Source organism: Motacilla alba, chromosome 3 (genome assembly GCF_015832195.1).
Source record: "Motacilla alba alba isolate MOTALB_02 chromosome 3, Motacilla_alba_V1.0_pri, whole genome shotgun sequence".
Lineage (NCBI taxonomy): Eukaryota > Metazoa > Chordata > Aves > Passeriformes > Motacillidae > Motacilla > Motacilla alba.
Genome location: NC_052018.1, coordinates 109169560 through 109187091, shown reverse-complemented (window position 1 = coordinate 109187091; position 17532 = coordinate 109169560). Strand labels below are relative to the sequence as shown.

The window sequence follows — 17532 nt, the reverse complement described above, 5'->3', positions numbered from 1 at the left end:
CCGCGGTTCCCGGGACGCCATGCGGGACGTTCCCATGGGAGCGACGCCGGGATGCGTCGGCGTCGCCATGGAGATAACGGGCGCGGGGTGATGGAGTCACGCCTGCGCGCCGGCCGCGGGGCACGCCGGGAGTTGTAGTTCGGGCTATGGGATTCCCTGGGCCCGGGCGCGCGGGGGAGGGATCAGGCGGGAATATCCCAGTTTTCCCCGTACAGGGCTCACTCCTTCAGGGGCGTTTTTGAACAACTCAAATGTGCGCTCACGTAACGGGAGCAGGACACAGGTCACCCTTCTCCTGATTATCCTTAGTGTGGAATATTCCCAGGAAAGTGCAGCCTACCTCCTGGGAATCTGAGCTTCAGCTCGCCTGCGGTACAGGTGAGGTAATTCCCTAAAAACTCGGAGAGTGACACAAATAACCTTCAGGATCAGGACTGATCCAGCTGGGATCCCCCTCCCATCCCCACAGCCGTCTTTCGAGTCGTCTCCTGAAGGAATCCCGCTTTGGGAATAACCCGAGGGCGGTGGCTGCGCGGGTCCCACCCGCCGGGAGGAGCCGCTCGCTCATCCCCGATCCCCGCCGGATCCCGCATCCCGCATCCTGCGCGCGCCCCGCCCCGCGCACGCGCCCGGCGCGCTCCCGGTGCCGCGGCGGAGGAGGAGGAGGAAGGAGGAGGAGGAGGAGGAAGAAGGAGAGCAGGAAAAGCGGGAGCGATGGACAGCGCCGGCAAGGAGCGGGAGGCCGTGCAGCTCATGGCGGAGGCCGAGAAGCGGGTCAAGGGCTCGCACTCCTTCCTGCGGGGGCTCTTCGGGTGAGCGGCCCCCGCATCCCCCCCGCCCGGATCCTGCATCCCCCTTCCCACCTCCTGCTCCCCCCTTCCCACCTCCTGCATCTTCCCCCCTCTTCCCCGGCTCTTGGATCCCCCTCTCCAGCTCTTCACCCCCTTCCAGCCCCTTCTCACCCCCATTCCCAGCTCCTGAATCACCCCCCTGAGCCCCTGGCCCCCCTCCCATCTCCTACATCCCTTCCTTCCCCATCTCCCACATCCGCCCCCTTCCCTATTTCCTGCCCCCCTTTCCCATCTCCTCCATCCTCCCCTTCCCGACCTCTTCCCCCTTTTTCCTAACTCCTGCCCCCCAGTGCGGGTGAGAATTTTCCTTATCCCTGCCAGAGCACGGGGAGGGGGCACACGGAGCGCTCCCATCCCGATCCAAACCCGGATTCCCTGGAGCAGCCCCTCCTGGCCATCCGTGGCCACAGGGATGTGACGGGCGCGCTCGGCCTCTGCGGCTCCTGTCCCCTCCCCGCGTCCGGCCCCGCGCTTATCCCGGGGGGAATCATCTCCCGGCATCCCCGGGACTCGCCCTGGCACGGATGGGCTCTCCCGAAATCCCGGGGAACCCGACACACCGGGGCTGCTCCGGGCTCGGCATTATCCCAGAAAATGGCAGAGCGTCCTTTTCCCTGGGCCTGGCTGCTCCAGGCTCGCTGTTCCTGGGGGTGTGCCTGGGAACGGGGTGGTTTGGCCACCTCGGTGCTGCTTTCCTTTCGTTTTTTAAGGAAAGAACATTCCCGGAGCGATGCTCTGTGAAGGCCGGGAGGTTTTTATCCATCAGCCTGGAAAAATCGGCTGCGGCCGCCCTAAAATCCACAAGTTTTAAATAGAAATTTCTCTCTGGCCTCCGGCAGATTAATCAGTCAGGGCCTGCTCCAGGAGCGTAATCCGGGTGGCAAATTCCTGAAAATCCTTGGAGGGAACAGGCAGAGATTTCGAGAGAGGAATTTTTTAATTTTCAGGGCTAAAAACAGATAGAGGAAAAAAAATAGGAAGGAAAGGTGGGGGGGGTGGGGGTGACTCGGCTCTTGGCACTTCCCTGCAAACGGGATGTCCAGCTCTCCCAGTGCCAGCCAAATGCCTTCTTCCCACTTGGGCTCTTCCTGGAATTGCTCCATCACCTTGCACATGAGCTGTTACTCCTTTATTTCTAATTTTTTGGGATCAAAAGGCTGGGACCTGCCCTGTTCCAGGAGCCTCTCTGAGTGTAGCATTCCTTGGTGCCGCCTCCGTTGGCTTTGGCTCATGCCAGAGGTGCCTTCCAAGGGCAAGGAGGGATCCAAAAATCCCTCCTGTGCTTCCAAAACAACCGTGCTTGGCTGCCAGAGGGAGAGAGTGAGGGGAGAAAAGAGCCAGAATTCCCAGTGGATGGAAAAGAAAATGGAATGATCCCTGTTGTGAGGTTGATTTAAGAACAGTGTGGATGTGGCACCTGGGGACATGGATTTTGGGGATATGTTGGATTCATGGGCTCGAGGGATTTTCCAACCTTAAGGATTCTGGGATTCCTTTTTTTCTGTGGGAGCAGAGCTCGATCCCACCTGGCTCCTGTCAGGGAGTTATGGAGAGCAAGGGGATCCCCCCAGAGCCTCTTTTTTTTCCAGGGTTTCCATGAAAAATCTGCATTTCCTTACCAAAAATGTGACCTTTGGCATTTTGGAATTCCGGGAGAGCCCCCAAATCCAACATTCCCCTTTCAGTGTTCTCACATGGGAGTGGGATCAGCCTCACAGAGCCTGGAGAGGCCAAGATTCCCAATTCCCAGTCCCAGTTTTGGCTCCGGAGAGCTGTTCCCTCCCTGCCCAGCCTCAGGAGCATTCCTGCTGCATTCCAGGGGCAACACTCGGGTGGAGGAGGCCTGTGAGATGTACACCAGGGCTGCCAACATGTTCAAGATCGCCAAAAACTGGAGTGGTGAGTCCAGATCCTGGGATCTGGGGGGGCGTGGGTGATCCCAGAGCGCCCAAACGTCTTCCCTTCCATGGGGAATGGTCTCTGTGTCCATGCAATTCCTATTTAAATGCTGGGAGAGGGGACAAAGGGAGTGAGCTGAAGGATCTTGGGGGAATTTTAAGATGCCAGCGGGTGATCCTGCTTGGGAACCCCTCCTCCCTGAGTCTCCCCGGGTCCCGGAGGCGGCGCATTCCCGCTCGCTCACGGGCTTCACGGGATCGGTATTCCCTCTTTTCCAGCGGCAGGAAATGCCTTTTGCCAGGCAGCCAAGCTGCACATGCAGCTCCAGAGCAAGCACGACTCAGCCACCAGCTTTGTGGACGCCGGGAACGCCTACAAGAAAGCAGATCCGCAAGGTAAGGCAGCGGAACCCGGCAGCGGAACGCGGGATCGCTCCAGCCAAACGCTCACTGCTGGCAGAGCTGCATTCCCGCTTTTCCAGAAGGCAATTTGGGATGATGCAGGTGGTCAGCACTATCCTGGCGTCTCCTCTTGGTGTTTGTTGGGATTTGGGATGCTGCAGGGTGTTGGGACTTTTGGCAGCTTCCGTCCTGGTTTGGCTTGGCTTTAGGGAATGGTTTCCTGAGGAACGGCTTCAGGCAGTCACTGGGCTGGATCGCAGTAGGATCCCTACCATGTCCCCAAAGCTTTCCCCAGTCCTGGCCTTTGTTGGGATGAGAATAAAGGATCTGGGATTCTTTCAACCGGGCTGTGATTTTTGGGAAGGTCTCCAATCCACTTTTCCCTAGGTCTGGAAGCAAACCCCCCACCTCCCACCAGCATTATCCCAGGAGACACGGGAACAAACTCAGGGTGGATAACACCCTTTTGGAGTGGTGAAACTCCCAAATTCCCTGGAAAACAGCAGCATTCTGGAGTCGATCCTTTGAAGTTTGCTCCATTGGGGGATGCAGACAGCAAACTCGGGGTTGGGTCATCCCGGTGTTTGTTCCCTTTGGGAATTGCTGGGGGTGCTGGGGCTGAGGTCCTTCCAGAGCCAGCTCTGTAGGTAGATATTCCCTGGAGCAGCTGCCGGGTGGGATTTGGGAATGGGCCGTGGCTGACGCTGTTGTCTCTCACACACGCTGCAGAGGCCATCAACTGCTTAAACGCAGCCATCGATATCTACACGGACATGGTAAGGCCCCGCTCCCGGGAAGGCCGCGCGGCTTCCCGGGAACGCCGCGCCTCATCCCGCCCCCCTCCCGTCCCCAGGGCCGCTTCACCATCGCTGCCAAGCACCACATCACCATCGCTGAGATCTACGAGGCCGAGCTGGTGGACATCGAGAAGGTGAGGGGACGTTGGTGACATCACCTGCGGCGTCACTGGAGGCCCTGGCACAGCTTTCCCAGAAAACCTGTGGTCGCCACATCGGTGGAAGTGTCCAAGGCCAAGCTGGAGCAGCCTGGGATGGTGGAAGTTGTTCCCCCCCAGTGGAAGGGGATCACCTTTGAGGTCCCTTCCAGCCCAAACCGTTCTGGGATTTCCTTGCCCTGAGCTCAAGAATTCCCTTCTCCCATTCAGCACCGGAATTCCTGGTGTAGGTGCAATCCAGCCCTGAGTTGGAGTGAGTGGTTTTCCTGGCCTGGAGGCTTTCATGGAGCAATCCCAAGTCTCTGGTGCGTCCCTGTGCCAGCAGCACTGGCCCAATGCTCCAGTGAGAATCCACCTCGGTGTTTCCCACTGGAAAAGCTCTTTGGGAGTGTCACGGAGCCATTTTCTGTCACTTTTAGTTCCCATGTCAGCACTGATTCCCTCATTCCCACTTCCAAACTCCTTGAGCAGGAATCCCGCTGCGGATCTCTGCTGCAATTTTGCAGGATAAAACTGGATGGGATTTAGGGGTTATTTTCCAGGCAAGGATTTCCTTCCTCAGCTCCTCTCCATTGGATCTCATCTCTCTCTCCCTGAATGTTGGTGCTGTTCCCTGGGGTGCTTCATCCCAGGATGACTGATCCCATGTTTCTGTCCCCAGGCCATCGCACACTACGAGCAGGCTGCGGATTACTACAAGGGGGAGGAATCCAACAGGCAAGTCCTTGGGATCAGCGGGAAGGGCTGGAACAGGGATCTATCCCCCACAACCAGCACACTTCTAATGTGGGCTATTCCAAGAGAATTCCTCTAAATCCCAGTTCTCTCTCTGGGAAGGGTTGCTGGGGTGTGGGCTGGCGAATTTCCAGGATTCATGGCCTGATTTTTGGGATGTGGTTGCAGCTCAGCCAACAAGTGTCTGCTGAAGGTGGCGGCCTACGCGGCGCAGCTGGAGCAGTACCAGAAAGCCATCGAGATCTACGAGCAGGTCAGGAGCCAAATCCCATGGGAACAGCACCTCTTCCCAAGGAAAAGGGCTCAGGAGTTGGCAAAACTGCCAGAATCAGGGAATTGTTTAGGCTGGAAAAGCTCTCTGAGGTCAGAGTCCCACTGTTACCCCTGCATGGCCAAGTGTCCCCAACTGCCACATCCATGATTTTCAGTGTTTCCAGGAAAAGGTTGTGAGAAATCCATTAAAATTTCCTTTTGAACATATTTACAACTCCCTTTGGCAGAAAATTCCCTCCGGGATTTATCAGCTCTGCCTTTTGTTGGATATTTTACCTGCGAATACCAACAGTGCTGCTTGATGTTTCCAGAGGGTTAATCCTGGAGCAGCTTTTTTCCCAAATGGATTTGTTTTTCCATTTCCTCATCAACCAAGGATCAGCCTGGTGTGGGATCTGACTTCCCTTGGGATGAGTTCAAAACCTCCCTGCTTTCCAACAGCTTTTTGGCATTTTTTCCATGCCTTTTATTCCCAGCCCCGTGGCTCAGGGTGGAATACAAATTGGTTTAATCCAGGCTTTTCTTTCCTGCCCCTTTTTTCCATGTTTTTTTTTTTTTTTTGTCCAGGTGGGAACAAACACGATGGATAACCCTTTGCTCAAGTACAGCGCCAAAGAATATTTCTTCAAAGCTGCCCTGTGCCACTTCATCGTGGATGAGCTGAATGCCAAGGTCAGTTATCCCAGAATTCCCAATTCCTCCTCACCAGCCTTGGCCAGCTGGGAGAAGCTCAGTGGGCTCACAGCTGTTACCCCAAAATCCCTGATCCCTGCTCAGCAGTGGCTGGAATTCTTGATGTGCCACTGTCACGTTGGATTCTTGGTGGATATTTTCCTAAGTTTGAGGATGGGAAGGCAAATGCTGGGAAAAAAAAATAGGAATGGTGTGTGAAGGGATCTCTTCTCTCTTCCAGCTTGCGCTGGAGAAATATGAAGAAATGTTCCCGGCTTTCACAGATTCCCGGGAATGCAAGCTATTGAAAGTGAGTAACCAGGGGTTTTTCCCACTTTTCCAGAGGTTTTCTCCTTTATCCCAGCATTTTAAAGGACATCAGCCTCACTTTTCCCTGGGTTTGGCCCAGACCCCTGTTTGTGGTGGGTGCTTTTCATGGGGCTCTGTTCCCTGGGATGAGATGCCGGAGCGGGAACATGCAGGAATAGAGCATTCCCTAATTTTTCCTGGTGTTTTCCCAGAAACTGCTGGAAGCTCATGAGGAGCAGAACAGCGAGGCCTACACCGAGGCTGTGAGTACTCATGGGTGCACTTGGGAATGCTGCTTCTTCCTTCTCTTTTTTGGGATGCCTGTGCCCTGCTCAGTATTTGGGAACCTGCAGAGAGGGGCCGGGGACAGCTGCTCCAGCAAGGTCCCAGCTTCCTCCTCTAACATTCCTGGCTTTCCATGGAGAGTTCAGATCCTGCCTGGGTTTGCTCTGACTCCCTTGGTGTTTGACAGGAGCTTAAAGAGCTCAGGTGGGGTTTGGAGAGACGTTTCTCTGGACTGCGGCCCTGTGCCTTTTCCCTTTTCTTTTTTTTCCTCCATTCCCTTCTTTTTCCTTCTGCTTTCCCTTATTTCCCCCCCCACTTCCCTTTTTTTTGCCCTTCCTCCTTTTCATCCCCTTCCCTTTTTCCCTCTCCCCTCTTTCTTTCCCTTCCTCCTTTCTAGCACCCTTTTCCCTTTTTTCCTTTCCCCTCCTTTTTCATTTCCCTTTCTTTCCTTCCTGTTTTTCCTTTCCTTTGTTTTTTCCCACTTTCCCCTTGCATTTTTCCCCCTTTCTCCTTGTTTTCTTCCCCCCTTGTTTTTCCCCCTCTTTTCCCTGGTTCTTTCCTTTTCTCCTCTCCCTCTTTTCCTCTTCTTCCCCTTTATCTCTCTTCCCGTTTTCCACCCTTCCCTTTTTTTCCCCCTTCGCCCTTGTTTTGCTTTTGCCCTTGCTTCCCCTTTGCCTTTGTTTCCCCTTTTTTCTTATTTTCCCCTCCCTTTCCCTTGTTTTTTTTTCCCTCTTTCCCTTTATTGTCCTTCTTTGCATTTCCCCCCCTCCCTTTTCTCTCCTTTTCCCCTCCCCCTGTATTCCCAGGACCAGCCCATGTCCGCCACTCCCCCCTGCCATCCCCGCCTCATTCCCTTTCCCTGATCCACGTTTTTGCCGGTGCCAGGTGAAGGAATTCGACTCCATCTCGCGGCTGGATCAGTGGCTCACCACGATGCTGCTGCGCATCAAGAAAACCATCCAGGGCGAGGGCGACGGCGACCTCAAGTGACGCCCGCGGGCCCTTCCCGCCTCCAGCCGAGGACTTTTCGGGAATTCCCGACCCATTCCTGCGCTTTCTTTCGTCGCTTCCCACTCCCATGGCTCACTGTGTTTCTTTAGCCCCCGCTCTGTGGTGACGCTCCGGGCGGATGCCAGGCGGGAGAAGCCCTTGGAGCGGAATTCCTCCTTCTCCTCCTCGGGTTTGGTCCCGCTCATCCCGGTGCCTGCACTCGCAGCTCCCAGTTTTCCTGCTGTTCCGTTGATTCCAGCATGTAAATATTCCATCCAGGCCAGCACAGTACCAATAAGCGCTTCCAGCCCGTTGTGTTCCCATTTTCCCGTTCTCAAGTGTTGGATACACTTGGATTTGGGGGTCTGGAAGTGGTGCTAGGCAGAGGCTCTGGGAATTGGGAATATCCCACACACCCTCACCACGCCGTAGGCATTCCAGGAGCCTAGGATCGGTGTCGGCCCTAGGTCCTAGTTGGTTTCCATCTTTCTTGGATTGATTTTCCACTTCAGTTCGTGGTGCATCCCATCCCTCCACTTCCAAATAATTCCACCTGAGGGAGGATCTATTTTTTTACCTCACCCTCTGCGTGTGCCGGGCACAATCCCTAAATTCCGACCCCTCGGCTGCACGCAGGTGTTGATCCCACAGGAGCCTTGTTGGAATTCGGGTGGCAGGGGGGCACAGTTTGCTTGGGAAAAGTTAAAAAATCCCTGCAGGAATCGGTGGGTACGTTTTTTAAGGAGAGAGGAGTGAGCTGCCTGGTTTTTCAAGGATGCGTCGGAGACGTCGGGAGCTTGTGCAATTTGTCACTCTTTGGGAAGAGTGCAGTCATTAATAAGGGCTGTTCTGGAGGCTCCAGGCAGTCCCAGCCCCTCTTTCCTCTGGAAAAAGTCAGCTTGGAATGTTGGGCTTTGGTTAGAGCTTGGCTCGTTGGGCTCTAAATTTCTGAAAACCAAAAATCCCGATCCATGCCAAATTCTCCTTGGTTTGGTGTTTTCCCACCCTTCCCGATCTCTGTTTCCCACAGGTCCTTGTGTTCATCCCAAATATCCCAACCAGATGGAAAAACCCGGGCTTGGGAGGCAGTGGCGGGGATCTCCCAGCTCCAGGCTTGGAAGCACACGGAGTTCATCCATTCCCACCCTTAGGAATGGCTTGATCAGGCATCCAGCACTGTGGGAGCCGGGATGAGGGGAAGCACAGCTTGGGAGGCTCCACTTTTCCCGGTGTTTTTTGGGTTCTGTTGCCGTTCCCTGTGTCGGTGTTGTAGGACAGGAGGAGCAGGAGGGCTGTTACTCCATCCCTACACCTGGTAGTTGTGTGTGAGTAGCTCCAGCATGTCCTCTGCTGTATCCATGGTGAATTGTGACGGTTCCCAGGTGACAATTCCGCCACTCCCGCTGTATTCCCGCCCCACCTCCATCACTCTCTACTCGGAAAACTTATTTAAGGAAATGGCCTTAGCAAGAATATCATGTTTGGTGTGACTCTGTACATGAATAAAGTGAAAATCATGGATGGAAGGAGGGAGAAGTGGTTCTTCTGGAAAACTCAAAAGGCTGGAGCATGGTGGGATGATGGAGGCTGGGAAGGGGTGTGATTTCCTTCAAATCCTGTTTGGAATCAGGGAATGGTTTGGGTGGGAAGGGACCTTAAAGCTCATCCTGGTCCAGGGACACCTTCCACTATCCCGGCTTGCTCCAAGCCCCTTGAATACTTCCAGGGATGGGGCAGCCACAGATTCTCTGGGAAAACTCTTCCAGGGCTTCCCCATCCTCACATGGAAGAATTCCTTCTCAATAACCCACGCACCTGACTTCCCCCTCTGTTACTGGGAAGCCATTCCCTCCCTCTTGTCCTGTCACTATAATTCCTGATGAAGAATCCCTCCCACTTTTCCTTGTAGGCCCCTTCTGACGTTTCCAGGGAACCTTCTCTTCTCCAGGTGACCTTTCCAAGCCTGTCAATATCCCAGAGTGTCCCACTGGATACGACTGAGTCACTGGGAGGTCTCCATATTCCATATTTTAATAGGAACAGCTCAAACAAGTAACTCACTTCCATATGTTCGCAGAGTACAAAACATTCCCCGGCTCCAGATCCAAGTGCTCAGCCCTTAAATACATCTACAACCCCTTTCCTTCCATTGGGAACAGCTGAGCTCCAGCAGGAATAAATATCTCAAATATAACCTCTTGGAAATGTCCTCTGGTACAAAAATTCCCTTTTTTTCTAGCTTAGAATTCCATGAGAACGCCTCCACCATCCCTTTATCCCAAAAAATATCTCTGTGCCACAGGTGTGTGTGGGGGGGGTGTCTTTATTGCTGGATCTCACCAGGCTGGATTGTGCTTACCTTTCCCAAAGTTCTGCTCACAGCTTCAGCTGAGGAATTGCTGTGGGAATACTACAGGAACAGGCAAAGAAATGGGAAAAAGAATGGGAAAAGCTGTGGGTTTTTACACTGGGAAGCCCATCCCAAGGTTTGAAGCATTAAACCATAGCACAGTGAGCCGCTGTTGCAAAAAAACGGGAGTCAGCCCCTCTGGAACAACACTCCAAGGTTCCTTCCCTGCCCAGGGGAAATGTCCCAAATCCTATTCCACTAAAATGGAGCAGGACAAGCCTCTGACCTGAGCCCCTTCCAGCACAGCTCCTTTTCACAGACTTCCTTCTAGGAGATGTTTGGGTCTCCTAAGTGCCCAATTCCATGGGAGCTGGAGCAGCAGGAAGGTGAGAACTGACAGGATCCAAGTGCCAGACGGCTCCAGTCTCCCCGTGATTGTAAAACCAAGGAAGTAGCACTTGGCTGCCCCTTTTTGCTGCTCAGAGACTCCAAACTCCTGGAATGAAACTCCAAAGCTGCTCCCACTCTTCGGGATCTTTGGCAAAAGCAGAGAGAAACCAACATTTCCTGAAAAGCAAATTTAGCCAGACTTCTGGATGAAATTCCACTGGGGAAAACGCAGCAAATGTCATAGGGAAACATCAGTTCCTCCTGATTGTCCATGTGGCATTGAATTCCCTGGAAAACAAACCTGCACTGCCAAGGTACCTGAGCCACCTCCTGAATTCCTAGGGGTTCAACTCCCACAAATTCCCTGGTGTGGTGCCACCCTGCCCGACCATCAGTAGATGGAGCTGGAGAAGGAATTTCCAGAGGAAAGCTGGAAATCCACTCTTTCCCAGCTTCCCACCACCAGCCTCCCTCAGGCCAAGGACTGTACAAGGGGTGCAGCCTAAGGAGCAGGAGGCAATCCCAAATTATTCCATGTTCACCAGGGCATGGAGCTGGGGCTGCCCAGAGTCTGTCTGCGTGTGGAGCACGGTGAGTTCTCCCAGCAGGGACTCCTGTGCTCCAGAGGCCTTACAGTCCATGCTGGAATTCCCGCTTCCCGGGACTGCTGCCAGGCTCTGGTAGGGGCTGTTCTCTGGGAAGGACAGCAGCTTTTCTGGGATTTTGGGAGACACCTCGTATTCCTCATCAGGAAGCTCCGTTTTGTGCCCCTCATCATTCTTTGTGGCTCCCTCCACGATGACAAGGAAGGACTTCCAGGGGGTGTTTTTATCATGGATCTGCAAAGGAATAATCAGGAGAGAGAAGGTTGGATATGGAATGACAAGGAAAAGTTTGGATCAAGCTTGTATTTGATGTTGGCAGAAAAGGTTTCTGTTATGGAGTCATGGAACGGTTTGGGTTGGAAGATTGGACCGTAAAGATGATCCAGTCCCACCCCCTGCCACGGACAGGGACACCTTCCCCTATCCCGGGTTGCTCCGAGCCCTGTCCAACCTGGTTTTGAACAATTCCAGGAATGCAGCACCCCGAGGTTTTCTGGGAAAACTGCGCCAGGGCCATCCCAACCTCCCAGGGAACAATTCCTTCCCAACATCCCACCTAACCCCAACTTCCACCAGCTTGCTGGAAGTCCGCTCCGGGCTTGACCCGCCAGTCCCACGGAACGTGGCTCCTCGGAGCCGGAACGTGCTCCTGGCGCGGCAGGATCGTACCGAGGTGTGCCGGCGCAGCGTGGATTTGTCGGTGAAGGTCCTGCCGCAGGCGTTGCACATGAAGGGCTTCTCGCCGGTGTGGATGCGGTGGTGCCGCTGCAGCGCGTTCAGCTGCGTGAACTGCTTCCCGCACTGGTCGCAGCAGTACGGCCGCTCCCCTGGGAATGCGGCATGGGAGACAGGCTGGGAACGCGGGCACGGCAGAGCTGCCGTGCCTCGGGAATGCCCAGCAACCCCTGGCTGACAGGGAATGGTCAGGGAGAACATCCCAGTGGAACAAATGTCACACTGCGACCCATCCGGAGGCAGCGAGTTCCTCCCAGCCCCTTCCAGATGTGCTGCCACTGTTTTTCCATGGATTTTCCATTAGAGACTCCAGTCCTGCCCAGAATCCAAGTATTCCTCCCCCTCATTCACTCTTCTCTGAGCAAGAACCCCTGAGCCACTGCCATCCCCACGCTCACTCTGAACACACCACAAACTCCCTCTTTGGAGAGAGATCCCATTTTCCTCCCTCCCTGGATAAACCTTCGGAGCTATACCAGAGCTCTCCATCACCAATGATCCTGGCAGGTTATTAAGGTATCTCCACAGCCTGTGGAAGCATTCCAGGGAATTGCTGTCACTCATGACCAGTGGGAGAAGGGGAGAACATGACACATCAAGCAGTGCACACGAGGAAAAACCTGGCTGAGAATTCCTTGCTGGAATGTTGCAGTGGTGAGGAGTGTGTATCCAAGAAAAGGAGCACATCCTACCTGTGTATCCAAGAAAAGGGACACATCCTACCTGTGTGGACTTTGATGTGCTGGTACAGGGAATTCCTCTGGGCAAAGGTCCGGAAGCAAACCTCACATTTGAAGGGCTTGGATCCCGTGTGGATCCGGTTGTGGTGTTTCAAGTATTCCTTGGAGGCAAAGCTCTTCCCACAGGTTTCACACATGAAAGGCTTTTCCCCTAAAAAAGGGGGGAAAGGAGGATGAAACCAGCAGAGCTTTAGGAATGCTCCTAAATATCCCACAGAAATTCCGGAGCGTGTCCTCACTGTGGGGATATTTAAAGGTCACCCAGTTCCAAACCATTCCATGGGCAGGGACACCTTCCCCTATCCCAGGCTGCTCCAAGCGCTCCAAGCCCCTCAGAACCTGGCCTGGAACAATTCCAGGCGAATCCACAGCTTCTTTAGGAAAACTGTTCCAGGGCCTCACCACTCTCACAGGAAGGAATTTCTTCCCAAAATCTTCCCAAGTTTAAATCAACCCTCCCTCAGCTTCAAATCACAGGATATCCTTGGGAACCTTTCTCAGGCAATTCCCACCTAAGAGACGACAGCATCTCGTTTTATCCATAAAAATGCAAACAAAAAGCATTTTCTGAAGGCAACGTTTTCCCTGGAATGTTTGGGATTGGGTTTTTCCCAGTTTTCCAGCCTCACCTGTGTGGCAGCGCCTGTGGTAGATGAGCATGTGGTTCTGGGTGAAGCGGGCCCCACACTCATCACACACAAAGGGCTTCTCCCCCGTGTGGATCCTGCAAGGAAAGAGGAATGTTCAAACTCCAGGATGAGCCTTTCCCTCATTCCCACTGAGCCTCACTGCTGCATCAACACCCACATCCAAAAATGTTACGGTAAAAGCGGATTTTTCAAGGTGAAACGCAGCAAAATTCAGAAAATTCTCTCCGGGTTGTGGCGCCAAATCCTTTGGGATGTGAGGGAAAGCTACTCAGGGGGTTGGGATGGCTGCTTTTCCTGGAAGGGCACATCCAGGTGGCAAAAGATATCCCCAAGGATGAGAAATCCCCACCACTGGCTGCCACCACACCCAAATTAAGGCAGCATTGAGTTTCCAGTGTCCAAAATTCCTGAACGGGCTCTGGGAACAGAAAAAAAAAACAGGTTTAAACCCTCAGAGAGGATTTTTTTCCCTCATAAAAACGTCTCTGGCCAAAGACAGGTAAAATAACAGATAAAATCAGGTCAAACCCCTCAGAGAAGATTTTTACTCTGATAAAATGGTCTCTTTCATGAGACAAGGTAAAATGACTGATAAAAGCCCCTCAGAGTTAATTTCTGCCCTGATAAAAACACCTTCAGAGAAATAAAACCTGACAAAATCAGGCTCAACCCCTCAGAGAGGATTTTCTGCCCTGATCAAAATGTCTGCTCTGAGACACATTAAATAACTGATAAAATCAAGTTTAAGTCCCTTAGAAATGATTTTTACCCAGACAAAAACACCCTGGGACAGATAAAATAACTGAGAAAATCAGGTTAACCCCCTCAGAGATGATTTTTGCCCTCATGAAAAGGGCTCTGCCCTGAGACAGATTAAAAAAAAGGGGTAAACCCCTCAGAATCTACTTCTGCCCTGAAAAAAACGCCCTCAGAAAGATAAAATTGATAAAATCAGGTTAAAACTCCTCAGAGGTGATTTTTTTTCCCTGATAAAAACACCCTGGGACAGATAAAACCCAGCGGGTGCTGATCAGCTCCGCGTGGGTGACATCGGTGACGCGCCACCTCCTCCTGTTCCCAGATCCATTGTTTTCCCTCCTTCGCCCCCAAATCCGTCATTTTCCCATTGAAAACCCTGCCAAATCCTTCCCAAATATTTCCACACTTGTCTTTGTATTGAGCCTAAGGATGTGCTGGAGGAATCCCACCTGGATTTCCCCGCAGCACAGGCCTGGCCCATGCGGGATGTGAGGAGAAAACAGGGATTTGGGAGGCCCTGAAAGAGAAAATACCACATGAAAACAGGGATTTGGGAGGCCCTGAGGCTGGATCCCATTTGAGGAGAAAACAGGGATTTGGGAGGCCCTGAGGACTGGACCCCATTTGAGGGGAAAACAGGGATTTGGGAGGCCCTGAGGGCTGAACCCTGTATCAGGAGAAAACAGGGATTTGAGAGGTCCTGAAAGAGAAAATAGGGATTGGTGCACCCCACCATGAAAACAGGGATTTGGGATGCCCTGAAAGAGAAGACAGGCATTTGGGAGGCCCTGAGGGCTGGATCCCATTTGAGGGGAAAACAGGGATTTGGGAGGCCCTGAAAGAGAAAACAGGGATTTGGGAGGCTCTGAGGGCTGCACCCCACATGAAAACAGGGATTTGGGAGGCCCTGAAAGAGAAAATACCACATGAAAACAGGGATTTGGGAGGCCCTGAGGACTGGACCCCATTTGAGGGGAAAACAAGGATTGGGGAGGCTGTGAAAGAGAAAACAGGGATTTGGGAAGCCCTGAAAGAGAAAATAGGGATTGGCTGCACCCCACATGAAAACAGGGATTTGGGAGGCCCTGAGGACTGGACCCCATTTGAGGGGAAAACAGGGATTGGGGAGGCTGTGAAAGAAAAAACAGGGATTTGGGAGGCTCTGAGGGCTGACCCCACATGAGGAGCCAACAGGGATTTCTCAGGCCCTGAGGGCCGCGCCTCGAGTCCGGGGCCAGCCGCTCCTACCTCATGTGGGTTTTCAGCGCCGAAGGCTGGGAGAACTTGGCCTCGCACTCGGGGCAGCCGTAGGGCTTGTGTCCCGTGTGCGTCCTCTCGTGCAGCCGCAGCGCCGTCCTGGAGCTGAGCCCCTTGCCGCACTGGTGGCACTGGTGGCGCTCCCCGCCGCCCTCGTGCACCTGCAGCACGTGCCTCTTGACGTCCTTCTTCCTCTTGAAGCACTTGGCGCACAGCTCGCAGGGGAAGCGGCGCTCGCTGCTGTGCACGTGCCGCTGGTGGCTGCGCAGGTTGCAGCGGTTGGCGAAGGTCTGCGCGCACGTCTCGCAGCGGAACTCCAGCGCCGAGGCGATGCCGTGGCTCTGCTGGACGTGCTTCAGGAAGCTCTTCTCGTACAGGAACTCCTTCTGGCACGTGCCGCACTTGAAGGCGCCGCCGCGCTTCTTTTTGTCCTCCTCGCCCTCGGGGAGGTTTTCCGCGGAGGTCCCCTCGGGTTTGGGGGAGTTCTCCCCCTGCTCCTGCTCCCCCTCCTCGCCCTCGGGCCGCTTTTCCTCCTCGGCGTTCCGCTGCTGCTCCCGCAGCCTCCGGGTGTATTTTTTCTTGGGGATCTCCACGAACACCTTCCTGCCGGCCAGCCGCCCGCTCGCCCTGCGGATCTTGGCGTAAGGAGCCTTCAGCGCTTCCTTCTTTTTGTCCATCTTCTCCTTGGCCTTGGCAGCCGGCCCCTCAGGAGACGCTCCACGGCCAGGCGCGGCCACGGAGCAATCCGGAGAGTCCCGCTCGGCCTTCGCCGCGGGCACGGCGCTCGGGCGGGCGGCGCTCTCCTCCTCGGAATTCTGCGACTCCGAGAAGTTCTGCAGCTCCAGCAGCACGGACTCCAGCATCTGCTTCTTCAGCTGGAAGCACGTCTCGGACAGGTCCAGGCACTTGAGCTTCTCGGCGATCTCCAGCATGCGCTGCACCCTGTCCTCCTCCACCTCCACGCGCGCCGTGTACACGAACTCCAGGAAGGAGGCGAAATCCGCCACCTGCACCTCGTTGAGGAACACGTTGCTGTGGGGGCCGTCCACGGGCTTCTCGTTGAGGAAAACCTCCTTGAAGAACTTGCTGGTGGCGGCCAGCACGGCCTTGTGCGCCGGGAACTCGGCGCGCACGCCCTGGTACTCCACGCTGACGGTGACGTCGCACAGGTGGCCCAGCAGCCGCAGCTGCTGCATCTCATTCAGCAGGTTGATGGGGGACGACTTGGATTCCAGCAGGACGGGGTTGCTTTCCATCTTCCTCCTCCTCCTCCTCCTGCCTGCCAACGAGAGCCCGCGTCAGCCGGCGGGATTCCGCGCGGCCGGGGCTTCGTGGAGTCGCTCCGAGAGCGTTTAGTCCAACCTCGGAGCGATCTCCGGCACCTCGGGAAAACCGTGAGGTGAATCTGGGCTGAAATCCCAACCCCGGTTTTCCACGGGCTGTCAGAAGCTGGGATAGGGATGGAGCAAACAGAGCCGGCGCCTGGAATTAAGGAATGACTCCTGGCCTCACCAGGCAATAATAAAAGGAAGGCGAGATTGAGCAGAAGTTAACTGCAATCCTAAAAACCCGCCTGAAAATGCCTTCCACTTAAAATTCCAAGCTCTTATGTGATGGATAATTGTATCCAAGCTCTTACGCGACGGATAATTGTGTTCACACACTGAAAATCCCCAAAATGACGGGAGTTCCTCAAAATGGACTCCCAGCCTGCACATTTTGAAGGCCCATTTCCAACCTTCCATCGGGCCCTGTTTCTCGGGAATGTTTGAAGCCGCCCCAAAGCTTGTAAAAAGAGTGGAAGTTTTGGGATGTTTTCCCAAATACCTAACCCCAGAACAATCCAGGTTTCTATGGATTTAAAGGTGCTCTGAGGAATCTGTTGAGCCTAACCCTGGTCCTACTGGAATCTGAGGAATTTCTTTCCATGTCCTGGGAATTAGGTGATGTCTCACCCAATGCTTTATAAACAATCAGTGATACCAAAGTGCCACTTTTTTACCCCAATAAAATGATTTTTAACTACTTCTCGTGTTATTTCACGACTACCCCTCTAATTCCATTTGAGCACCGTCCACTTCTCAGGAATACCTCCCCTTCCAGAGGCAAAGCTGGCTGGAAAAAGGGAAAAAGCTCCAGCCCAAAGGGGAATGGGGAGAGGATTCCCAGGCGGCTGCTGCTGAAGTCATGGAGAACCCCACAGTGCCCACATCCAACCCCATTTGCACAGGATCCTGGATCACACGGGAATGCTGGGGTGGGGGAAAAGACGGGGGGGGAAAAGGGGGAGAGGAAAGGGGGAAAACAAGGAGGGAAAAGGGGGGGAGAAGAAAAGGGAAGGGAAAAGAAGGGGGGGGAAAGAGGAGGAGAAGGGGGTTATAAGGGGGAAAGAGGGGAGAAAAAGAAGGCGGGGGGGGGCCAGCCCGCCATGGCCCCGCACTCACGGCTGCCGGCCCGTTCCCGGTTTGTTCCCGGTTTGCTCCTGGCCCGTTCCCGGCCCGTTCCCGGCCGCTGCTCCCGCTCAGCCCCGGGCGCGGCCGGAAGCGCTGACGCGCCACGACCCCGGCGGAGGCGCACCGGAAGTGACGTCACGAGGCGCGCCGGGAGTTGCTAGGCAACGCGGCCTGCCCCGCCCCTGCCTTTGGCATTCCCAAATCCCGGCGTCTTCCCCTGGGG

At 54.4% G+C, this 17532-nt stretch overlaps 2 protein-coding genes across 4 annotated transcripts; one reads left to right on the top strand and one right to left on the bottom strand.

Moving 5' to 3' along the window:
• The first annotated feature begins 462 nt into the window (after positions 1-462).
• NAPB (NSF attachment protein beta) lies at positions 463-8896 on the top strand. Its single transcript, XM_038131460.1, has 11 exons — positions 463-812; positions 2671-2750; positions 3029-3145; positions 3881-3927; positions 4005-4082; positions 4768-4823; positions 5010-5094; positions 5682-5786; positions 6028-6096; positions 6308-6358; positions 7266-8896. Exons 1-11 carry the CDS (start codon positions 715-717, stop codon positions 7368-7370), a joined length of 891 nt encoding a protein of 296 aa, XP_037987388.1. The 5' UTR covers positions 463-714; the 3' UTR covers positions 7371-8896.
• Positions 8897-9385: 489 nt separating this feature from the next.
• Positions 9386-17355, bottom strand: GZF1 (GDNF inducible zinc finger protein 1). Of its 3 annotated transcripts, none has more exons than XM_038131456.1 (6): positions 17301-17355; positions 14848-16338; positions 12820-12914; positions 12174-12341; positions 11385-11542; positions 9386-10949 (listed from the first exon to the last, which is right to left on the bottom strand). In XM_038131456.1, the coding sequence occupies exons 2-6, from the start codon at positions 16110-16112 to the stop codon at positions 10638-10640; spliced, it is 1998 nt and encodes a 665-aa protein (XP_037987384.1). In that variant the 5' UTR covers positions 16113-16338; positions 17301-17355; the 3' UTR covers positions 9386-10637. The 3 variants fall into 3 exon arrangements, with proteins under 3 accessions (XP_037987384.1, XP_037987383.1, XP_037987382.1); XM_038131455.1 differs by having other exon boundaries at positions 14848-16135; positions 17304-17349; XM_038131454.1 differs by lacking the exon at positions 17301-17355 and having other exon boundaries at positions 14848-17170.
• Between the last annotated feature and the right edge of the window lie 177 nt (positions 17356-17532).